The sequence below is a fragment of the Notolepis coatsorum genome (assembly GCF_963971535.1).
Source record: "Notolepis coatsorum genome assembly, chromosome: 5".
NCBI classification, from domain to species: domain Eukaryota; kingdom Metazoa; phylum Chordata; class Actinopteri; order Aulopiformes; family Paralepididae; genus Notolepis; species Notolepis coatsorum.
The window spans coordinates 53,380,039-53,405,782 of record NC_140169.1 but is presented as its reverse complement, the minus strand read 5'-3'; the positions used below and the strand labels follow the sequence as shown (position 1 = coordinate 53,405,782).

Genomic DNA, 25,744 nt, shown 5'->3' with positions numbered 1-25,744 from the left:
ATACCTGGAGCCTCCACTAGGGGCAGAGTGTCTGACTATGAGTGAGTGAATTAAGTGACGTTGACATAAAAGGTGCTTTGCATCTAAAAAAAAGGGGGACTGGACACTTCCCGCCATAATGACCCCAAACTAATCGTCTTGTGTCATTACTGTAAAGTAACGTAAATGGATTGGTACTTAATGGATTGGTACTCTGACAGTAAATGGATTGGTACTCAGACAGTAAATGGATTGGTACTCCGATTGGTAGAATCAGTAATATACTCCATTAGTAACTCCATTTTGGCTCTAGCATATGCCAGACGGCCATGTTGGCTCCAGCAGCGTAACCCCCGGCTCCCCCAGACCCACCGGGTTCTTGAGCACGTCGTCGTCCACGTCGAAGTTGGAGGTGTCGGAGGGCGAGCTGACGTCGGGGATGTAGGGCGCCTCGGTGGAGCGGATGTGGTCCCAGTCGATGCCGGCGAAGAACGGGTGGTTCTTGAAGTCGTCGATGCCGTTCTGACCCAGGCGCCGCTCGCGGGCGCAGATGAGCCGCTGGATCAGGTCCTTGGCGTCCTCGGACACATCTGTGATGTGGGAGGGGAACTGGAACCGCTCCTGGGGGGGGGGGGGGGGGGGGGCGGGGCAGGTGTGTTAGATAGATAGAGATAGTGATAAGATAGATTATTAATCCCCTTGGGGAAATTCAGGGTATCTCACAGCTCACACAGTATACAGACAGTTCTCATTCAGTTGTTTCACGTTATGCCTGCATCATGAAAAAAAGCACACGATAAAATTCAATTAAATCATATCTGTATCAATATCAATAAGAGCGTGATGAGATAAAAACAGGTGTGTAAAAACAGGTGTAAAAACAGGTGTATAAAAACAGGTGTAAAAACAGGTGTAAAAACAGGTGTATAAAAACAGGTGTATAAAAACAGGTATAAAAACAGGTGTAAAAACAGGTGTATAAAAACAGGTGTGTAAAAACAGAGGTATAAAAACAGGTGTATAAAAACAGGTGTAAAAACAGAGGTGTAAAAACAGGTGTGTAAAAACAGGTGTAAACGGGGGGGGGGGAGACAGGTGTGTTAGAGCGGGTCTATTCGAATACCAACCGGTTCATGCTTCCGCGTTCGCGTTTTGCTAATCTCTGATTGGCCACTGCCGTTTCTGGTGCGATCTGATTGGCCACTGACGTTTCTGGTCATGTGACATGTGCGCCCAATCGCGTGACGCGCCCATTTCCGCCTCGACCAGCAACAAACTACCTAACGCCTAGTTTATAATTAGTTAAGCTTAGGCGACTCTTTCGAAGTTGGTTATGGTTAGAGTTTGAAATCAGGGCTGGTGTTCTATCGGTGTTTCGACCACCCAGCGTTGGATCAATAAACGCGATCGATATTTGGAATGGCGATCAGGAATTGGAATAATCTTTTTGGAGAACATCTGATCTGAGGTAAGGAATCTATTTTACCAGTCTTAGGATAATCAGAGCTTTTTTAACAGAGTTTTTCAAAATGGTATAAAACGGAAATGAACAGATTAAAAAACAATCCGTTTCGACAATGTTGACTGTAGGGCTGACCCATATTAGTCGACTAATCGGTCGAAAGGAGCCGTAGTCGACTGGCCAACTTCTTAGTAGAATATAATATTTTTTTTTTTTAAATAATATTTATAATTTTTTTATCATTCTTTCCAAAAGAAAAGAGGCCTAGAAGCGTGGCTAACGCTAATGGCACGCATACCAGAGGCTAACTGCCTATGAAAACAGGCACAGAGGCACTGAAAGAGGATTTCACCCGTCTAATGAACACACTAGACTAGACAAGTATCAAGATGTATCCATCAGTGGACCAATTGCATGCTTTTGCAGAGGACAAGAAGCCTTCAGTCGACTCCTTCAGACATTAAGCACCCCCACAGCCCAAATGGAATGATAAAATAAAATAAAATAAAAAAGAATAAAAAAGAAAAAGAATTAAAAATATACTTTTTTTTATTTTTTTTGTCAACCAATAGTCGACTAACGGCAACTTTTGGCCAATCATAGTCGACCATCCAAATCCTTAGTAGGGGACAGCCCTAGTTGCAAACAAGTCATTGATAAGCGACGGCCATATTATAAGATATAGTTAATGCGTTCGCAAATATGAGAGCTCTATCATTGAAGTGGGCGCTGGCATTCAACGGGGTTCCGGGGCACCGGACCCGTGGCACGGAAAGTGTTAAAGGGGACCTATTGTGAAAATGTCCTTCCTTTGTTACAGAATGAGCGGTCGTCCCAATCAGGGTTTCCGTTAGAATTTTTTTTTGCAGGTCTGAGTGTCCGGTAGATTTCAATCTACCGGACAAATGGGATAAATTCCGGTCAGAGTTTATTGAGCTTAAAAACAATTGATATGCCTATATAAAGAATGACATCATCAAGGCATTTATAATATTTTAACTTAAAACTAGGCTACTTTTGCGTATATACAGTCATTAATATATTCCAAATAAAATAAGTCCCTCGAGACTTCGTGCTGCTGCCGACTTGAGGTGTCGGTGGGCAGTCTGCCCGACCTTAATAAACAGCAGTCTGTTATAATCACATTTTTATGAGCTAACGAATTCCGTTATATTGGACATTTGTATTAATTATATCAAGCGAAGAACTGAGAAATTTGGCAGAGAGAGACGGCAACATTATCATGGGTTTGCGTGATGTATATCTCCACCTCCCAACGAGGTGGTGCTGGTCATAATGTCCTGTGAAAATAATTCCCTCTAAACACAATTTGATTATTTGAATTGTATTAAAATAGGCTAAAATTAAATAGCCTATGCGATGAACGAAACAATCATTTGTTTCATCGTTGCTTCACCAAGCAGCCGGTCTAATAATGACATCCTGTTGTCAGCGCGAGCTGGCTGCTGATATATTTACGTGAAGCATGAAGCAGCAGTGTTTTTAGGTCCGGTCTGGAAACCGCTCAGCAGCGCCCCCACCCAACAGCTGAATTGCCAATGGCTGAATTGGAGTACTGCACCCTGCCGGCCGGCAGATGGATGCTTCTCGCAAATATATCAGCAGCCAGCTCGCGCTGACAACAGGATGTCATTATTAGACCGGCTGTTTGGTGAAGCAACGATGAAACAAATGTAATGATTGTTTGTTTCGTTCATCGCATAGGCTATTTAATTTTAGCCTATTTTAATACAATTCAAATAATCAAATTGTGTTTAGAGGGAATTATTTTCACCGGACATTATGACCGGAGAGATTAAATATGTCGGACTTCAACAGATTTTGCCGGTCAAATACCGGTAATTACCGGCTAACGGAAACGCTGGTCCCAATATGAGAAAATGTTAAATATGTGCATTGTGCCTTTTCTGCAGTTCAGCCGTGACAAAAACCGTCCCTCTTGAAACAAGATTACTACGCTATCGCTGGTCCTTTCGGCCATGGAATTTGGTGAATTATATTAATATGTACTGTTGGACTGTGGTAATTCCATGTACGAATAAATAAATGATGATGATGATGCAACGTTTAGTCTGAAAGTAGGATCTGAATTTCGAAACGACGATACTGGCTCACGCACAACGGCAAGACAATGTGACGGAGGATTTGGACTAAAATAGCCGGAAAGTAGGTGAGTCGTGTTTTAGGAACTGGGGCCCCCGGAGAAAACTGCTTAACCTGGATTGCTTCAAGAAATATGGTCCTACACAGAGGCCGGCTGAAGATTCGATAGTTTATTACCATTTCAATTAAACATCGGTTGTAATGTGTCTTGATGAGTGCACACAAGTAAACAACAATCATACACTTAACAGTACAGTATAATACTCATCGGCATAGATGTGGAAAGAATACACAAAGTAAGCTATTAACTGAAATACTCATAGGCATACAGATGCATAATAAAGTGTCTGGACTATGTTTCAGCATGTCACGGTTCCGTAATCCGGAAGGTCACAGGTTTGAAACCCTATGACGGGCGACGTGTCCATCCCCGTGTTGTGGCTCTACGTGTGCGTTTTCATTCGAGAGACAAAGCTCAAATTTAAATTAATTGTACCTAAATTGCACCTCATCCCATTTCTGCATTGTACCGTATATTGTATTGTAACTCAGTTACTTTTCTACTCAGCATTGTATATATGTACATTGAACACTTTTGTCTACGTACTTGACTTCTATTTTACACTTATTTTATATCTATATCTATTTTTATCTAGCACAATCTCTGGAGCAAAACAGAAAGAAGCATTTTAAATAAAAGTACGGTGTATTTTTGTATGACAACTAATAAAGAAACTTGAAACTTAAAGTGTGTGTGAGATGGTGCGAGGGGAGCGTTCTGAATCCAAGTATCACAGTATATTAATGATTTATTCTGAGGATGTTATAAATATTATGCACTTGTGAATTATGATTAGGTGAACTACATTACGTTTAAACAGATGATGAATCCTAAATAGGGCACTAAATATTAAAACGTTTACGTTGAATATTCTCCCTCTCTCTCTCTCTCTCTGCTGCTTGTTGAGTTGTGTCTGGTGCCCACAGCTTCACCAAAGGGCCAGCATGAGTTGTGTGTGGTGCCCACAGCTTCACCAAGGGGCCAGCGTGAGTTGTGTCTGGTGCCCACAGCTTCATCAAAGGGCCAGCGTGAGAGCAGGGGCCTCACTTTCCTTACGAGGCAGCAGCATTTAAAAGAGAGGCTTCCCTCTCGTGATTTTTGTAAACAACTGGCTGAGGGCTGAAAAGGTCGAATAGATCAGTGGTTCCCAAAGTCGAGGTCGCGACCCAAAGGTCCACGGGAGGGCCGCGAGATGATTTCCATAATAATAATAAAAAAAAGTTAAGTGGTTCAGTGGCCTTTTGTCAGGCCACTGAACTTAGAAGCAGGCCAGGACGCGTGAATATTAAAGGCAACCAACTTGTGTTCAGCTTTTCTCTGATTGGCCACGACCCCACGCCGCTAGCCCGCCCCCTTTTGCCGCGAGTGCGGCAGGAACCTTCAAGTTCCCTGGTGCAAAATAAATCTGGTAGTTCGTTTATGACGTTAATTAATAATAAACACTGTTAGGACTCTTAATAATAAACACTGTTAGGACTATCTGACTCTTAATAATAAACACTGTGCGGACTATCTGACTCTTAATAATAAACACTGTTAGGACTATCTCGATTCACGCGTCACTACTGTAACTAGAAACTCTGGGTGTCACTGTACATCAGTGTGGAACTGTAAGCTGTAACGTTATGCGTTATTTCGCGTTTTTAACGTCATAAACCAACGCACTACCAGATTCACTCGTCACTGTACATCAGTGGAGGCTGCTTGCTGAAGCGCCAGCGGGGCGATGCAGTGGTTTGTCCCCGGCTTCCGTGCGCCGCCGCCGGCTTGACTCGGTCCAGCTCCAGCAGCAGCGGCCGTGCTCCGTTGTACTAGAAGCCCTTCAATGACAGAGCTCTCATATTTTGCGAATGCATAAACTATATCTTAAATTATGGCTATGTGTCTAATATGGCTGTCGCTTATCAATGACTTTGCGACAGCCATATTAGACACATAGCCATAATTTAAGATATAGTTTATGCATTCGCAAATATGAGAGCTCTGTCATTGAAGTGGGTGGTGGCAGTGTAACAGCGTTCACCCTGATGTAAAGTAGCGATTTTTATTGTTTTGTCATGACAAACCAATTACATAAGCTGGCTCTCATATTTGCGAATACAACAGCGTTCACCCTGATGTAAACAAAACAAGTCATTGGGAAGCGGCGCAACTCTCTGCCGTGCGGTCACGTGACTGTGTGGCCAATCAGAGAAACGCTGAACGAAAGGCTGAACACAAGTTGGTTGCCTTTAATATTCACGCGGCCAGGACAGTGTTTCTAGTTGTATTCTAAAATTCTATTCTATTGTATTCTAAAATGTGACTATATGGTTTTATATTAACTTAATAAATAAACAAAAACGAAAAATCTACTTATTTCAACGAACATTTCAAACTAAATAACAGATTATGCACATAAAACGCTGAAAACAACCGAAGCAACAATATTATTTTAATGAGGCTATTATTATTATCATTATTATTTTGCAACAAGTTAGCCCTCTCATAAATAGCACATATAAATGAATAACTAACTTGAACTAACTTAATAGGATTGAAGTGATATTTGGCTTAAAAAATCGGTCGCCTGGCAAAAGAAATAAATAAAATAAAAAGCCTGACGATGTGCATTGGGCCGCGGCTCTCTGACGCCTTATTTTCTGGGTCCCGGCCTGAAAAGTTTGGGAACCCCTGGAATAGATAACCGACGTGAAGCCAAACCTACTGCAATAGAGAACTAATGAGCACAACACTAGAGTCATTTAGGCTATTGGAAATATTGTCGAGTGCCTCACCCATGAAACAGTGAGTTGACTCGGTCGACTTCTGTTGTTGTACGGTGCAAGCGTCATACGTAAGGGATAATGTATAGCTACGAGGTCATTGTCGCAAAATAATTGACCGACACGGAGTTTAGAATACCGAGGCGCCTCGGCGAGGTGTTTTAAACGTCAGTGAAGGTCAATTATTTTGCGACAATGACAGAGTATAGGCTATACATTATCCCGCTTATTACATGGCTAACTTACTAACAATATACCTAATTCATTTTACACCATCGACAAGACGAGATCAAATGCAGACGCAGTTGTTGTGTGGCTCCGTCCGCTGTCATTATTATTATCGCCAGCAGCCGGCAGGTGTGTCTGATTGCACTGATGCAGTGTGTGTCAGTGGGCTTGATTGCTGCAGCTGCGAACAGCGGTCATTATTGCTCGGCAGAGGTCCGTTATCGAGTAATAACGGAGCTCTGCCGAGCGCTATTGGACCAATCACAATCAAGCATTTCGGCGAATGTTAAAACGCCATGTAATACTCCGTGATAACAACAAGCCAGGTGAGTGAAAGGGTCGCAGACGCATCCGTCCGCTCGCGCTCTGCTTTAGTTTCTTTGGACAATCTACCTGTATGGAGACAGTCAGATCCCTGGCCCCCTGTCCAGCGTGGCTCTTACTATACTAAGGCTGGGACCATAATTGTATGCCATTGGGAAGAATCGATAAATATCTATATTTTTATTAGTATTAAAAAATATATTATAATAAATAAAATAAAAATATTGTATTATTATTTAAACAACAAATGTATGTTTATTTTGCAGCAATTCTTTGTCGTTGCCGCCATCTTTAGTGTTACAGATTTCCCCCATTCAAAATACTTTTATATATATATATATTTTTTTTTATCCACTTTTTTAATTTTTTCTGTCTCTGCTGTGCAGGCGCCCTGACCGACCTGTAGGAGTCGCTGTCCACAACGTCCAGATTACCACCCATCGACTTCCACCCGCTAACTCTGCCAATTGAGTTAGTATGACGGCTGGCCCAAGCCGGAGGCAACGCAGACAGCCGGAGTCGAACCCGGTGTCTCTTGCGTTGGTGACGAGCGCAATGTCCGCTGCGCCACCCAGCCGGCAGCCGCCCATATATTTTTTTCTTTTTTTAATTATGTTTTTGGTAGATCTTTTTCTATTATTTGTTTGTACTACCGGGCAGTCCGGTAGAGGGAGAGACAGAGGAAGAACGGGAGACAGAGCGGCAAAGGACGCCGGGTCCGGGAATCGAACCCGGGTCGGCCGCTTCGCGACGCAGCGTGTTACATGGGTCGCCACTTGGGTGCCCCCCCCCCCGTTCAAAACGACCACAGTGATCCTTCTCATGTTACAGTCGGTGGTCTCTGGGTGTGATGGAGGAGTGCACTGCATATTGAGTGCACAGTGCAGAGTTGGAATTCAACTGAATTTACATGAAATGGGGATGTTTCAACACAAGACTAGTATTTTAGTATAGTATAATAATAATAATTCACGCAGTTATCGATAATAATAAGCGATAAATCGATACGTGGTCTCAGCCTTAGCCCTTACCTCGTGCTTCATGCTGTATGGAAACAGAATTCTATTCATTCTGTTTAAACCAATGGGGTTTTTCTTCACCGTTGCAGATACAGATTAGGCTACACTAATATTATAGTATTAAAACTGAGGAGTTATATTCATTAAAGAAAGTTGATTTAATTGATTTAGTTGGGCTGGGGCTTCTCCCTGGGCTGGGTCTGGGTCTGGAAAGTTGATTTAATAAAAGAAAAAATACTAATTTAATCAGATTAATCACTTTATTCAAATCGAGGATTTAGTTTGAGTATACTTATTTATTATTATTATTATAATTTTTTTATGTATACGTTTTTTTAATAAAAAAATAAAAATTTAAACAAAGGTTTGAACGTCCGTTCGCAAAACCCTGACGAAGTTGGAATCCCAAAAGCAGGCTTGGGGGAAACAGCCTTGTGTGCAGCGTGGCTCTCACCTCGTGGTTCATGATCTTGCCGTAGGTCTCCACCAGGGACTCACCTCGTGGTTCATGATCTTGCCGTAGGTCTCCACCAGGGACTCACCTCGTGGTTCATGATCTTGCCGTAGGTCTCCACCAGGGACTCACCTCGTGGTTCATGATCTTGCCGTAGGTCTCCACCAGGGACTCACCTCGTGGTTCATGATCTTGCCGTAGGTCTCCACCAGGGACTCACCTCGTGGTTCATGATCTTGCCGTAGGTCTCCACCAGGGACTCACCTCGTGGTTCATGATCTTGCCGTAGGTCTCCACCAGGGACTCACCTCGTGGTTCATGATCTTGCCGTAGGTCTCCACCAGGGACTCTGCGTAGAAGGGCGTCTCCCCGTACAGCATCTCGTACATGCAGACGCCCAGCGACCACCAGTCGCACTCCGGGCCGTACTTGCCCATGCCGTCCTCCATGGCCTGCAGGATCTCCGGGGAGATGTAGTCCGGGGTGCCCACGGCGACCGACGACTGCACCTGTAGGGGAGGAGGGGGAGGAGGGAGGGGGAGGAGAGGGGGGGAGGGGGAGGAGGAGGGGGAGGGGGGAGGGAGGGGGAGGAGGAGGGGGGAGAGGGGGATGAGGAGGGAGAGGAGGGGGAGGAGGAGGATGAGGGGGAAGGGGAGGAGGGACAGGGAGGAGGAGGGGGAGGAGGAGGGGGAGGAGGGGGAAGGGGAGAGGGGAGAAGGGTGGGAAGGGGAGGAGGGGAGAGGAGGAGGAGGAGGGGGAGGAGGGTGAGGGGGGAATGGAGGAGGAGGGGGAGGGGATGGAGGAGGAGGAGGGTGAGGGGGGAGGGGGAGGAGGGGATGGAGGAGGAGGAGGGGGAGGGGAGGAGGGGGAGGGGGGAGGGGGAGGAGGAGGGGGGAGGAGGAGGGGGAGGGAGGAGAGGAGGTTGGAGAGGAAGATGGCGAGGAAGAGGAGGAGAGGAGGATGGAGAGGAAGAAGAGGAGAGGAGGGAGGAGAGGAGGTAGGAGAGGAAGAGGAGGAAGGAGAGGAGGTAGGAGAGGAGGTAGGAGAGGAGGATGGAGAGGAAGAGGAGGAGGAGGAGGGAGGAGGGTGGAGAGGAAGAGGAGGATGAGGGTGGAGAGGAAGAGGAGGAGGATGGAGGAGAGGAGGAGGATGGAGAGGAGAGGAGGAGGAGGGTGGAGAGGAAGAGGAGGAGGATGGAGGAGAGGAGGAGAAGGATGGAGGAGGAGAGGAGGAGGAGGATGGAGAGGAGAGGAGGATGGAGAGGAGAGGAGGATGGAGAGGAGAGGAGGATGGAGAGGAGAGGAGGATGGAGAGGAGGAGAAGGATGGAGGAGGAGAGGAGGAGGATGGAGAGGAGAGGAGGATGGAGAGGAGGAGAAGGATGGAGAAGGAGAGGAGGAGGATGGAGAGGAGAGGAGGATGGAGGAGGAGAGGGTGGAGAGGACACGTTGCACTTTTTGCTCAGTAAATGTCAAAATTGTATTTGACAGTTTTTTGTTTGTTCTTGTGCATCGTCTGCTTTGTTTTGTCCACCAACAAGGACCCCGTTGGAAACAAGTGTTTAACCCTTTCACTGCCGCACTACCAAACGGTTAACCCTTTCACTACACAGAAGGTTAACCCATCCACCACCAGTCAACTATCGGCAAATGTTGGCCAATCAAAGTCGACTATACAAATCCTTATAAAAAAAAAAAGTTGAAGTCCAAGGCAGCTCTACACATTTTAAAAGACCTTTATTTAATGGCTCACATTATATAATTTAAAAGAAACCAACATGTTTCGGCCTACAAAGGGCCTTCATCAGGGTATATAGATAACTAAGACCAAACAAAACTCTGACTAATATAGAGAATCCAGAACTCTGGGAGAGTCTAATTACAATGAGAGACAGCCGGTGCTAAACGAATGGAGGCTGTTTTAGTCTGGGACAGTTCTCCATCGGCTGGTGTCTGGATTTGAGCATCAATAGTTGTTACACACAACCTTTTTACGGGCGAGGAGGTCAACGCAGAAATGGGTCTCAAGGTGAGTGGGCCAATCACACACAGCGCATCTCAAAAGGTGAGTGGGCCAATCACACGCTCGCAGTGCTGCGTCGCCCTGCACACGGTTACATTTTGGGAGAGGTGTGTGTGCGTGTGTGTGTGTGTGTGCGTGTGCGTGTGCGTGCCTCACCGTGCCGTCCTGCATCATCTTCAGACAGGAGCCGAAGTCGGCCAGGCGGATGTGACCGTTCATGTCCAACAGCACGTTGTCTGGTTTGATATCTCTGTAGGGGGGGGAGGGGGAGAGAGAGAGAGGGAGGGGGGGCTTTGGTTCCGCACGGACGTTATACGTTGTTGCACTTGCTACCCAGTCTGCTCCGGTTCAGTTAGCTAGTAGCAGAGGCTCTGTTGTGATTTTTAATGCAAAATAAATATTCAACATTCTCTTTTGAGACTCCGCCTCAGACTCTTATCCTTTGGCACTAAAAGCTAAACATCGTCACCGGTATCATGGCTGTCCGCAACATGTCATTAATTGCGTGCATGTGTGGGAGAGGTCGATCAGCATTGTTTTCACGGTCGATTAAAAACATGTTTGTTTTATAACGCTCACTCTCAGCAGGAGGATACCGCGTGTTGTTGATAAATTACGTCATATTATGGGATCGGAGCATAGATTTTTACGTGTACTCGCCGATACCAGCATTTTAGGCTGTATCGGAGGCATTTCCGATACTGGTATCGGTACAACTCTAACTAAAACACCATGCTAACACTTAAGTCTACTGTGCCTTAATACAGTGTCTAAAAGGGAAGAAGATGAATTCTTCCTCAGATACTGTAGAATAACAACTTTGTTGTGTTAAATGGACCACAACAACCATCTCTCTCTCTCTGTATAAAGGGGATGAGGCAGAGGGCGTACAGGCAGAAATGGAACACGGCCCCCCTCCCTCCCTCCCTCCCTCCCTGGGATATGAAGACAGGAAGGAAGCAGGAAGGCCAGGTTCTGAACTGCGCCAGATAGTGATCCAGGATAGGACTGCATTTCCCAGAGGACACTGCTGCCAGGAAGAGATTCTCTTTCTCACCTTCAACAAGCAAGTAGGAGGGAGTTTACCGGACAGCTCAGAGAGCGGACACATTCATAGTACTGTACAGTGCGCGCACAAGTATCTCCTAAACTGAAATACCTTTTTTCCCATCCCCCAATTTAGTCATTCTGCCCATTCCCTTTGTGGTTGTTGCCCCACTGTCGGTCTGGGGAGGGTGTAGACTACCACATGCTGCCCTACTGTCTGGGGAGGGTGTAGAACTACCACATGCTGCCCTACTGTCGGTCTGGGGAGGGTGTAGACTACCACATGCTGCCCTACTGTCTGGGGAGGGTGTAGACTACCACATGCTGCCCTACTGTCTGGGGAGGGTGTAGACTACCACATGCTGCCCTACTGTCGGTCTGGGGAGGGTGTAGACTACCACATGCTGCCCTACTGTCTGGGGAGGGTGTAGACTACCACATGCTGCCCTACTGTCGGTCTGGGGAGGGTGTAGACTACCACATGCTGCCCTACTGTCTGGGGAGGGTGTAGACTACCACATGCTGCCCTACTGTCTGGGGAGGGTGTAGACTACCACATGCTGCCCTACTGTCGGTCTGGGGAGGGTGTAGACTACCACATGCTGCCCTACTGTCTGGGGAGGGTGTAGACTACCACATGCTGCCCTACTGTCGGTCTGGGGAGGGTGTAGACTCAGGGCTCGAGACTAACGATGTCCTGTCGTCCCGGGGACGATCAAATATTGATTTGGGACGAACAGAAATCTTTTTTGGGACGCAAACGGGACGAGAGGATTTAATTTTTTTCACAGGAAATGTCAATTAGCCGACTGTCAGTGCGCGCATATATATATATGAATTATTCTACGTTAATAAAACATACCTGGTGATCAACTACAGTTTGCTGTAAACATTATGATATGTGTGTAGTGTTCTGATAACGACAGCTGCAGCGGGAGCTGGCTCATGCTGGATTTGCGAATAGCATGCAGCTGCAGAGCCGCAGAGCCAGGGGCGCTTTCAGGTCCGGTCACAGGCCCGCTCAACAGCGCCCCCCACACAACGGCTGAATTGCCAATGGCTGAATTGGAGTATTGCACTGTGCAGTACTTTAGTTATCAAAGGTGGAATCTCTGGACGCAATGACATTATATAGTTTAAAGCTAAACTACGTTTTTCTTTCTTGTTAGGAGAGGGATAACTTATTCAGTTAAATTTGATTTGATCTTTATTTATCTCTAACATTTTCAACCATAAACACACACATTTGTAATAACGAAAAAATAAAACGAAATAAAATACAAATACATTTAAATATATTTTCCTATGGAAGGAATAATCAACATGGCTCCAATTGGTTGACCAACAGCACCGTGACCAAATATCCCTATACTATTACCTTGTTAAACACTTTTTTTTATATATATATTTATTTATTTTTAATCATAATTATTCTTGTGAAATCTTTCCACCTGGGAGCCTTTTGACTTAATCAATTTATTCTCCCCTTCTCTGAATGGTGTTTCTTATGGCAATAACAACTATAGACGACAAAACCAAAGTAAAGAAACGACATTTGATTTTTGGGACGGTTACATTCACTTTGGGATGGTTAAGATTGTATTTCGGGACGGTTCTGGGACGGTGGTGAAAAAAGTTAGTCTGGAGCCCTGTGTAGACTACCACATGCTGCCCTACTGTCAGGGGAGGGTGTAGACTACCATACGCCTCCTCCGATACATGTGGAGTCAGCAGTCGCTTCTTTTCACCCGACAGCGAGGAGTTTCACTGAGAGAGCGCAACGGAGCTTCATACTATCTCGTCCAGATCCACCGACCAGTAGGAGTCGCTATTTGCAACGACCAGGACTCATACACCACCGGCTTCCCGCCCACGAACACTGAAGGCTGGATTCGAAACCCGGAGACTCTGCTAGGTGAGTGCTTATTAGACCTCTACACTGCCCGGCAGCCGCCCATCTGCACTCATTATTTATGGAATGCACTCATTTCTGGCAAAATAACGTCACGACTGACGATCCTTTCATTTGCATCCAACACACAAATCTTTCATACCGACTGAATAATAATAATAATACGGGTAATCAAATTGTATCTGAATATAGAAATATGAGAGAAAACAAACAGGTGTAAACAGTGCAGGCGGGTCTGTGTGCAGGACGCACCTGTGGACGTAGTGCTGCTGGTGGATGGAGTGGATGGCCAGCACCATCTCGGACACGTAGAACCTGGACATGTCCTCCGGCAGGCGGTCCTCGAACTTACTGAGCAGGGTCAGCAGGTCGCCGCCCACGTAGTAGTCCATCACCAGGTACTGGGGAACCACAGAGACATCACAGGGGCATAAAGCACTGCGGTGCCACCCGGCCGACACGGGTTCGACTCCTGGACCCGGTGATCTTTGCCGAATGTCTTCCCCAATCCATCTCGCATTTCTCTCTCAAATTCAAATAGGCTTTATTGGCATGAAATATTAACATACTTATTGCCAAAGCAAGTTCAACATACAAACAATAACATATATATTAAGCAATAAAATACCATATTATTAGTAATAACAGTAAAGACAATCAACAAGAAACATTAATTTACAAAATAGTCACTCGATCGGGTAGTCATTTTTCAAGTGTGGCCACTCAGACACATTTACAGGGCTTGTTCTCTTATTGTGTGACAACCATCTACATATTTTGCAGCTAATGCTGTACACTGAAGTGAGGTTCTGTCTCAACATCCCCCTGATGACAAAGTGAACACAGCCTGTGACGGCCTGTTTCTATGGCTAGACTATGTTCACTCAGTCTGTACCGTGTCAATGTCTTTCTTAATTTTATCTTATTCACAGTGGTCAGGTATTCTGCCACCGTGTACTCTCTGTTTAGGGTCAAATAGAATTCTAATTTACTTTGAGATTTGGTTGATTTGTTCCAATATTCTATATAATTTTCTTTTTGTTTTGAGATTATTTGGTTGGGCCAGATTTCTTGGTATCTGTCCTGAAGCCCTGGTGTTTGTGGACAGAGATTTCTGACTAGCTGGCAGAGGGGACTCTTATCTGGGTTCATCTCTTGGCTTTTGAAGGGCTTTGTAGTGGTAGGAGTGGGGGTCACTTGATTGGAGGCGTGTATAGAATTTGATGGCTCGCTTTTGAATTTGAATGATTAGGGGGTATTGGCCAAGTTTTTTTTTCTCTCTCCCTCTCGCTCTCGCTCTCTCGCTCTCTCTCGCTCTCTCTCTACCGGACTGCCCGGTAACAAAAACCAATTAAAAAAAAACCTACAAAAACATAACTTGTCCGAAAGGACAAGTAACATAAAAAAAAATACATTTACAGTATGCATACCATTATGTCTAGCGTGGTGCAAGAGTCCCTGTTTGTTCAGGTCATAGACTAAAGTTAGATAGATTTTGCGGATATATCTAAGCTGCGTCTATACTTTCCGTAGCCGCATTTCTGGCAGACGTTCTCTGATTGGCTGACGCCTGTTTCTACACTGGTTAAGCTTAGGCACTCTTCGAAGTTGGTTAAGGTTAGAGTTTGTCTTAGAGCATGGCGATAGAACGCCAGGTAGTTTGCAGGCTGTTCGACGCGGAAATGGGCAAAGACACAGCTCGTCACGCTATTGGGCAAACATGTCAGTGGCCAATCAGAGAGCGTCAGTCAGAAATGCGGCTACGGAAAGTATAGACGCATCTAAGCTAGCTTTATCACCATAGCAACCAGCAGATAGCTTTATGCTAGGTGTGTAGCATGTTGAGGGACATGCACTAGGTGTGTAGCGTGTTGAGGGACATGCGTGTGCGTGCTCACCAGGTAGTTGTCGTCCTGGAAGGCGTAGTGGAGGGTGGTGATCCACTGACAGTCTCCGTTCACCAGGACGTTCCTCTCCTCGCGGAAACACGCGGTCTGGAGGACGGAGGGAAGAAGAAATCGCCTTTCGAGTCAATACTTTGGCATCAACTGGTATTTTAAACACAAGGCTTGTTCCACCCCCGTCCCTGCTCAACACTGAACACTAGGGCTGGCTGTACCGAGTGTCATTTCTTTTTTGTATTTTATTTTTTTATTATTTTTTAAACAAACATATAAACAAACATGTCAACACACGATAAGATATACAAGCATTAATTAACAGTGCACATCCAATGAAATCACCAATTAGTTAAATGTCTTATACAGAATATACCCCTAATACCTGTTATCTAATACCCTACACACATATGCTCTAGCTCGTACCCCCCCCTCCCGGACCCCCCATTGGATAGTACCTCCATTATCCCTCGCTCCTAACCAGACACTACCATTATATGCTAGCTTTTATTCTCTCCACCACTTCTAACCACATTGTCATTTTGGATTCATTGAGACCCAAAATTCTTGCTGTAGATATTTCTAGATAAATCACATCGAGATATGTAATAATCCAGACCTTCCGACACATTTTTTCCGGTTGAAACCATTGTGATGCTATCAGCTTTTTAGCCACTGTGATACCCGATAAAACCAATCTCTTTAGCTGTGGATGTACTGCATGTTCAAAGACATCATTCAGCAGTAATACAGAGGGGTGTACAGGTATATTCAGAGTTAAGAGATTTGATAATGGCTGGGTCACCTCTTTCCAGAATATCTTAACTGGTGGGCAGTCCCAGTACATGTGCATAAATGTCCCCTCGTCCCCATTTGTACATAAGGAGCATTTGGAGTCTTGTTTAAGACCCATTCTGTTCAGTCTTATAGGAGTCAAGTATGTCCTGTGTCATTTCTTTTTACATTCAAAGCTTTTCGAATGAAGCTTCGAATGTGTGTCGTCATATTTTATGACGTAATCATAAAAGAATTATTTCAAAACAAAAAATTTTATCCTCTAGCAAAACAGGAAGAGAAAAAAACAGAATGCATTGGAGTATTTTTTTTATTTTTTTACCAAAATCGCTCCTAATCACTCATTTCTAAACTGATTTTTATGATATGTTATGTACTACACAAGACTTCAGGCTATGGACCCAGGGTGTTTTTCCAGCCATGCCAACTTTTTCTTTGGAAATATACTTTTGGATATTGCAACTACTACAGAAAAACGTGAGTAACAAGTTTTTGTACAAGTCAAAGTGGCAGAAAAAGTGGCAATTTTTTTACTTGAACTTGAGGACTGCATACATTTTTTGAAAACCAAAATTCTATACTTTATACTTATAGCACATGCATGAGCCTGGTCTCTTTTGAAAGATAACATTCTGATGTTACTAATGCAAAAAAGGGAAATCACTTTTAGTGCTGCTAATGAAATAGAGTAACAGAGGTCTGAACTTTAGTTGAACTTGAACTTGTGTACTCACATTTTTATGTAGTGGTTGCAATATCCCAAAAGAATATACATTTTGGGGGGGGGTTATTGATTTAATATGTCAGGGCCTCTACACTCCTATGTTTCATATGCCATGCAATGTTGTGAGACTGCAATATGCCGCTGCGATGTATTGAGGAAACAAATACATTTGTTTGTTTGGTAAATTGGGTATTTTTTGTTTTCATTGATCGTTAACGTTATCAATGATCGAGTAAGGAACGTGCTTACAATTGGCAACCCTAGTTGGTATTCTGCATAATTTCCCATAATGTTTCCGTAACTTTTCCAGGCCAGGGGGGGCCAGGGGGTATTCCAGAATTGTCCAGCTTTTCCTTGACCATATGAACCGTGTTTTAAAAGAGAGTAACCAGACCAGAGCAGACAGACAGACGGAGGAGCGCCGGTGACCTCTGGGGTCGGGGGACTTTCCACAGTGACATCTATATCCATGTCAAACATGCCTGTCTGGCCATGACAAACATTTGGCTGATGTTTGGAATGCTGTGCTCAACTTTACTGAGCTGTATGTATACAGACACACACACACACACACACACACACACGGGGGCTGATCCCAAACGCTCGAAGGTTCGGACCTTCGTTTGTCACGTTGGCACTCGAATCTTAATTAATGGGTTCGAACCTCTGCTCTTTTTTCCTTTTACATTTTTCATTTTTTATTTGTTTATTTATTTTACACAAAAAATATATATCAGAATCTGATATATATATATCAGAATATCACAGTACTGGGCGGCTGGGTGGCGCAGCGGACATTGCGCTCGTCACCAACGCAAGAGACACCGGGTTCGAATCCGGCTGTCGGCGTTGCCTCCGGCTTGGGCCGGTCGTCATACTAACTCAATGGACCTATCTCAAACCCTGCCCTCTTTTCTTGATCCTTCTTGTGATTGGAGGATCAAGAAAAGAGGGCAGGGTTTGAGATAGGTCCATTGGAAGAGTCAGCGGGTGGAAGTCGATGGGTGGTAGTCTGGACGTTGTGGACAGCGACTCCTACAGGTCGGTTGGGGGACGCCTGCACAGCAGAGACAGGAAAATGGCGGGGGCAGTGTGAGCCTCCTACACGTTACACCTCGCCAATGAGAGTCCGCGCTGGCAGGTGAAAAGATGTGACAGGCTGCCTCCTTGTGTATCGGAGGGGACACGTGACGCAAGGCTTCTATATCCTCCCTACAACCGGCCAGTGGGGGGCATATGTGAGCAACGTTCAGGACAGGGGAGAATTGGCACCGCGAAATTGGGATGGGAGAAAAATTGAAAAAAAAGGAGAAAAAGTGGATAAAAAAATTAAAGAATATCACAGTACTATGTTGTGTTTACAATAATTCGAAAGTCACGCGCGAACACAGAAAAAACAGTCTAGTCGAAATGAGGAGGGGTCACCGTCATGCATCATCAGGAAATTTATCAATCATGCAAAAAGAAAGAGAGAGACTCTCACTCACGCGTCTTATTTCATAACACAACGTTTCCGAATGGACGTCTGGATTAAACCAAGTGTATGCAGTGATGCTGAACTTTCCCAGCAGAACACAAGTTACTTAACGTTACACAGGTATGTTATGCACGTTAATTAAGCTAGTAAGTACTACTACTTTTAACAACCGCAACAATATGCGCATATGTTCTACGTTATATGCGTAAATGTGCGCTGTGTGCGTAAAGTCAAGACTCGACAGTACTGAACCAGAAAAAATATTGTGGAGATTTCTTTTTTTCATGATTAAAAACGATGGTTCGAACATGCGAGTGCATTTGTTTGTTTCGTGAGCACATTAAGCTAGGAGATAGGAGTTATCTCATAATGGCGAAGAGCGAGACACGATTGCCAGTATGATAATATAACTGAAAGCTCATCTCTGTAAGAGCTCACACACACATTTTACCGCCTCACAAAAGAGCTCCATTCATGGTCTCAGGAGCAGCACCGGATTGTACATCCCAGTGTGGAGGCTGGTGCGTGTAAATTATACATCCCAGGGTGCAGTCAGTTATACTTTCACTTAGGGCTGCTGCACGATTCTTGCTAAAAATGTGAATCACGATTTTTCTCTCTAAGAATTGAGATCACGATTTTCTCACACGATTCTCTTCATCGTTTAAAAAAGTAAAGTAAAAAAAATTAAATAAAAAATCATAATTTGGAAATGAGATCGCATAAGTCTATGAATCAAGATTTTTTTTTCCGATTAATTGTGCAGCGCTACTTTCACTCAACATAAAATCACACATCATTATGCGTTTGTTTTGTTATTTCTCAATTCAAGAAGTCTCTCTCTCTCTCTCCCTCTTCCTCTTCCGCTCGCTCTCCCTCTCTCTCTCTCTCCCTCTTCCGCTCTCCCTCTCCCTCTCTCTCCCTCTCTCTCCCTCTCTCCCTCTACCCCTCTCTCCCTCTCCCTCTCTACCTCTCTCCCTCTCCCTCTCTACCTCTCTCCCTCTCACCTCAGCCCGCTTCAGCATCTCCCACTTGTTCAGGATCTTCATGGCGTACACTCGCTCCGTGTTCTTCATCTTCACCACTGCAACCTGGAGGAGAGGAGAAGGTCAAGATAACCGTCAGCATCACAATAACTGCATAGAATATATAGAGACTGTTAAGTTGCAGTCCAGTTGCATTGATTGACAATTCAAATGTGAGGGGAAGGAAGAAAGAGAGACAGAGGAGAGAGATAGAGAGAGAGGGAGAGGAGAGAGCAAGAGAGAGAGAGGAGAGAGAGAGAGAGAGAGAGAGCAAGAGAGAGAGAGAGGAGAGAGAGAGAGAGGGGGAGAGGGCAAGAGATAGAGAGAGAGGGAGAGGAGAGAGCAAGAGAGAGAGAGAGACAGAGAGAGAGAGAGAGAGAGAGAGAGAGAGAGAGAGAGAGAGAGAGAGAGAGAGACAGAGAGAGACAGAGAGAGACAGAGAGAGAGGGAGACAGAGACAGAGACAGAGACAGAGAGAGAGAGAGAGAGAGAGAGAGAGAGAGAGAGAGAGAGAAACAGACATAAGGACATTGACCACGTTAACATTGCTTTTACGGGATCATCCCTATGTTCCCCGGGTTCTATGTTCCCCGATTTGATTGATTAATAGATTGAAAATTTTATAAATGTTTATTATTTTATTAATTATTAATGTCCGCCTTGTTTCGAACGGTTAAGCTTAGGCCCTCGTTCGAACTGGTTAAAGTTAGAGTTTGGAATCAGGGCTGGTGGTCTAAAATTTTCAATCAATCAATCAATCAAAGCGGGGAACATAGAACCCGGGGAACATAGGACCCGGGGAACATAGACATGCTCCCGCTTTTACTTTACAGCGAACGTGAAATAATCCAACAAGCGAGCTAGCTGGCTGCAGTCATAGCTTTTTTTTTTTTGATCCACTTTTTCTCCCATTTTTCCATATTTTCTCCCATCCCAATTTCGTATCATCCAATTCAACCCTCCCCTGTCACGAACGCTGTTTCTTGCCTCCCACAAGCCGGCTGCAATGTGGACTAAGTCATACATAGCACAAGTCCCCTCCGGTACTTGAGGTAACAGCAGTCGCATCTTTTCACCTGCGCAGCTCGTTCTCTCAGTGTCGAGGAGTAACGCGTGGGAGGCTCACGCTGCCCCCGACACTTCCTGATTTTACTGCGCAGGCGCACCAACCGACTTGTAGGAGTCGCTTGTTCACAACGTTCGATCCCCACCCTTCAGTTTTTCCCTCCCCGTAATACGGCCAATGTGTATTACTGCGGACGACCAGCCAAACTGAAAAACAATGTGGAGAGCTGGATTCGAACACGCGAATCCTAGCGTCTCCACACTGGTGGCGAGTGACTTGTCCACTACACCACCTAGCCGCCCCGGCTGCAGTCATAGCTAACAGCTAACAGCTAACGGCACCAAGCTAACAGCTAACGGCACCAAGCTAACAGCTAACGGCACCAAGCTAACAGCTAACGCTAACGGCACCAAGCTAACAGCTAACAGCTAACGGCACCAAGCTAACAGCTAACAGCTAACTGCACCAAGCTAACAGCTAACAGCTAACGGCACCAAGCTAACAGCTAACAGCTAACGGCACCAAGCTAACAGCTAACGGCACCAAGCTAACAGCTAACGGCACCAAGCTAAGCGTATTTCCGGGAACAAAAGCATTTCATTCTGAACGTTGCATCACCGACGCTTGACATGTGTGAACTTTAGGGCCGGGGTACAAAACGTTCTCCAGTCTCTCTTTCTTCATCTTTCCTTTCTGTTCTCCCAGATGTTACCGGACCGCTATGCTACCTGGCATACAGCTAGCGAGCTGTACCCAGCATGCCGTTCAGCGGTGTAACAGTTAACAGGGTCCCCTCTCTAAATACACCACTCCACAGTGTAGTTGCCTGAAAAAAATAAGGGAAGATACTTTTTGGGAGACTTTTTGGGAGACAACACAATATTTCGCATAAACGTATTACTCCCCCCCCCCCCCCCGTATTACACACACACACACTAACAGACACTCTCCTAAGTTAACACACTGACACACACACACTCCTACTGTAACACACAATAAACAGACACTCTCCTAAGTAACACATGCACTCTCCTAACACACACTAACAGACACTCTCCTAACACACACACTAACAGACACTCTCCTAGCAGAAACCAACCCCCCCCCCCCCCCCACGCACCAGATAAGTGACCTCATTAGAGAAGCAAACCACAGAATCCTTGACTTAAAAAAATAATTGCCCTCTCACTCCTTCTCTTTACTTCTCTCCTTTTTTAACCACAGAGAGACGCAGTCAGCCAGTCAGTCAGTCAGCCAGTCAGTCAGTCAGTCAGCCAGTCAGTCAGCCAGTCAGCCAGTCAGCCAGTCAGTCAGTCAGCCAGTCAGTCAGCCAGCCAGTCAGTCAGCCAGCCAGTCAGCCAGTCAGTCAGTCAGCCAGCCAGCCAGTCAGCCAGCCAGTCAGTCAGTCAGCCAGTCAGCCAGTCAGCCAGTCAGCCAGCCAGTCAGCCAGCCAGTCAGTCAGCCAGTCAGTCAGTCAGTCAGTCAGCCAGTCAGTCAGTCAGTCAGTCAGTCAGTCAGTCAGCCAGCCAGTCAGCCAGCCAGCCAGCCAGTCAGCCAGTCAGTCAGTCAGTCAGTCAGTCAGCCAGTCAGTCAGTCAGTCAGTCAGTCAGCCTGACCCCATTCTGACCCCGTTCTCAGCCAGGACTGATATGGTGGGGAGGCGTGTGTTAACCCTTTCACTGCCACACGACAGCCGGTTAACCCTTTCACTGTGACAATACAGAAGGTTAGCCCTTTACTATCACACAACCAACGGCGATGCTCCATCATTAGCATCATTAGTAGACAAAAGTGTTCAGTATATACATATATACAATGTACAATGCAGAGTAGAAGTAACTGAGTTGCAATACAATATACTATACAGTACAAAGCAGAAATGGGATGAGGTACAATTTACAGTAAAGGTGTAATGAGGTATGGGTTGTAGTGCAAATTCTTTACCAATAAATATAAAGTGTGTTTAGGTGTTCTAAAGTGGGTAAAGTGGGTGCTGCAGTGAGTTGTTATCACACATTATTATAAAATGAAAGAATATGACGACAGACATTCGAAGCTTCGTTCAAATACTTATAATAAATTATGACGATTTTTTTTTATTAAAAAGATTTTAACAAATAAATTTGTTTTACTTTTTACTTAACTTTTTTAAATGACGATTCTGACTTGAGTTATTTTGTATGTTACAAGAGACTTACGTTTAAGTCAAGCTCTTTGATATGTTATGTTGTCTGTTGAAAGAGTGCAATAAATCATTTTATTGAAAAAATAAGAATCGTGAGAGAGAATCGTGATTTCAATTCTTAGAGAAAAATCGTGATTGACATTTGAGCAAGAATCGCCCATTACATTTGGTCCAGCCCTAGCTAGCAGCCACGTTCCCTCACACAGGACGCCTCTCTGGCACGACCGGGTTTTTGGAACGGACGTTTAAACCTTGGTTTTTAATAATAATAAAAAATAAAATAAAAAGTATTCAAAATGTTTTTGTTTTTTTTAATAAATATCCTCAAACTAAATCCTCAATTTGAATAAAGTCATTAATCTGATTAAATTAGTTTTTTATTAAATCAACTTTCTTTAATGAACATAACTCCTCAGTTTTAATACCATGATATTAGTGTAGCCTAATCTTTATCTGCAACTGTGAAGAAAAAACCCATTGGTTTAAACCGAATGAATAGACACGTAAAAAATATATATATTAAAAAAATATATATATAATTTTTTTTTAATTCGAATGTTGATTTAGAATTAGAATGCCAACGTAACGAACAAAGGTCACAAAGGATGACGCCTCTCAGGCACGACCGCACGCTCCACGGACAGACCGACGGCATGAAGGTGTCAGCGATGGCCAGGCGGGCCTGCAAGCCGCCCGGGAGACGTGGCTGAGAGCAGAGCTTTTAACCTGGACCCTGTTGTCCCATCATCTGGAGTAGGGCCGCACAACGACACGTTATAATTGCAAGTAGGCTCTCTAACAAGGACACGGTGACCTCGTCTGTTCCCAAAAACTCATTAGCACTCCTTCCTCTCTCAAACTATTCTATGCCCCCCCCCCGGCCTCTCTTAAACTATCCTGTGCTCTCTGCCCAACTTGGAGAGAGCTAGAGGGCGTTGCTAGAAGACAGAAAAGCAGCCGGGTAACAAAGGAAACCTTTAGTTTGAAATAGGGCTGTCCCCGACTAAGGATTTGGATGGTCGACTAGGATTGGCCAAAATTTGCCGTTAGTCAGTCACTTGGATTGGTCGACTAAAAAAAAAAAAAAAAAAAAAAAAAAAAAAGTATAATATTTTTTTATTTTTGTTATCATTCCATTTGGGCTGTGGGGGGTGCTTAATGTCTGAAGGAGTCGACTGAAGGCTTCTTGTCCTCTGCAAAAGCATGCAATTGGTCCACTGATGGATACAATTTGTCTAGTCTAGTGTGTTCATTAGACGGGTGAAATCCTCTTTCAGTGCCTCTGTGCCTGTTTTCGTAGGCAGTTAGCCTCTGGTATGCGTGCCATTAGCATTAGCCACGCTTCTAGGACTCTTCTTTTGGAAAGAATGATAAAAATAAAAAATATACATTTTTTTTTTTATTTTATTCGACTAAGAGGTTGGCCAGTCGACTACGGCTCCTTTCGACCGATTAGTCGACTAATCGATTAATAGGGGTCAGCCCTAGTTTGAAAAGAACACCATGGCCAGAGTGGCAACACCGACTAAAATAGTGTTCTCCTCTACTAATAAAGGACCAATTCTCTCTCTAATATACTAGGGATGGACGGGAGTAATCGATTACTTGAGTACTCGCCATTTCAACTCGCAGCGCTGGTGTGTGTGTGTGTGGTTATACTGGGCAGCTCTGGTGTGTGTGTGTGTGTGTGTGTGTGTGTGTGTGTGTGTGTGTGTGTGTGTGTGTGTGTGTGTGGTTATACTGGGCAGCTCTGGTGTGTGTGTGTGGTTATACTGGGCAGCTCTGGTGTGTGTGTGTGTGTGTGTGTGTGTGTGTGTGTGTGTGTGTGTGTGTGTGTGTGTGTGTGTGTGTGTGTGTGTGTGTGTGTGTGTGTGTGTGTGGTTATACTGGGCAGCTCTGGTGTGTGTGTGTGGTTATACTGGGCAGCTCTGGTGTGTGTGTGTGTGTGTGTGTGCGTGTGTGTGTGTGTGTGTGTGTGTGTGTGTGTGTGTGTGTGTGTGTGTAGTTATACTGGGCAGCTCTGGTGTGTGTGTGTGTGGTTGTACTGGGCAGCTCTGGTGTGTGTGTGTGTGTGTGTGTGGTTGTACTGGGCAGCTCTGGTGTGTGTGTGTGTGTGTGTGTGTGGTTGTACTGGGCAGCTCTGGTGTGTGTGTGTGTGTGTGTGTGTGTGTGTGTGTGTGTGTGTGTGGTGTGTGTGTGTGTGTGTGTGTGTGTGTGTGGTTGTACTGGGCAGCTCTGGTGTGCGTGTGTGTGTGTGTGGTTGTACTGGGCAGCTCTGGTGTGTGTGTGTGTGTGTGTGTTGTACTGGGCAGCTCTGTGTGTGTGTGTGTGTGTGTGTGTGTGTGTGTGTGTGTGTGTGTGTGTGTGTGTGTGTGTGTGTGTGTGTGTGTGTGTGTGTGTGTGTGTGTGTGTGTGTGTGTGTGTGTGGTTGTACTGGGCAGCGCTGGTGTGTGTGTGTGTGTGTGGTTGTACTGGGCAGCGCTGTGTGTGTGTGTGTGTGTGTGTGTGTGTGTGTGTGTGTGTGTGTGTGTGTGTGTGTGTGTGTGTGTGTGGTTGTACTGGGCAGCTCTGGTGTGTGTGTGTGTGTGTGTGTGTGTGTGTGTGTGTGTGTGTGTGTGTGTGTGTGTGTGTGTGTGTGTGTGGTTGTACTGGGCAGCTCTGGTGTGTGTGTGTGTGTGTGTGGAACTCCGTCGGAGGGCACAGCTGAAGAAGGGTCTCCACATGCTCCGCATAGCTTCCCAGGGTCAGTAAAGGTTAAAGGCACTCACAGATGCTAGACTCCTCTCAGGCGACACGTTCAGACTACAGACAAAAAATATGTACGTCCATCTTCTCTATTGTTCATTTGCGTATGCGGGTCAGTTCAGGAGCGAGTGACCAGTTCACACTGGAATCTGATATTGGCCACATTTTACATAATAATGTGAACACAGCCAAACAAAAAAAATCTGAAGTGAGCAGCACTAAGGCTTGCAGTGTGAACGCAGCCTAATAGGTCAAAACTATCCCGGTCCAATACGTGGACATCTGACGCCCTTCGCTTCAACAGATGCAGAAAGCCGAGTGGGTCTAGTGACATGTCTTGAAAGAATATGAGCTGCCGACTTGGAATTCCTGGTAAATATCAATGGCTGCTTGTTGTCAATTTTCACATTCATAGATCCCTGCATCTCAACGA

At 45.1% G+C, this 25,744-nt stretch overlaps 1 protein-coding gene across 1 annotated transcript in view; it reads right to left on the bottom strand.

Moving 5' to 3' along the window:
* Nucleotides 1-25,744, bottom strand: part of cdc42bpb (CDC42 binding protein kinase beta (DMPK-like)) — a 294,374-nt gene that overhangs the window by 123,194 nt on the left and 145,436 nt on the right. Inside the window, 6 exon segments of the mRNA XM_084314992.1 lie at nucleotides 352-600; nucleotides 8,725-8,925; nucleotides 10,594-10,687; nucleotides 13,649-13,797; nucleotides 15,295-15,390; nucleotides 19,298-19,381. Coding sequence (XP_084171118.1) covers nucleotides 352-600; nucleotides 8,725-8,925; nucleotides 10,594-10,687; nucleotides 13,649-13,797; nucleotides 15,295-15,390; nucleotides 19,298-19,381 — 873 coding nt within the window.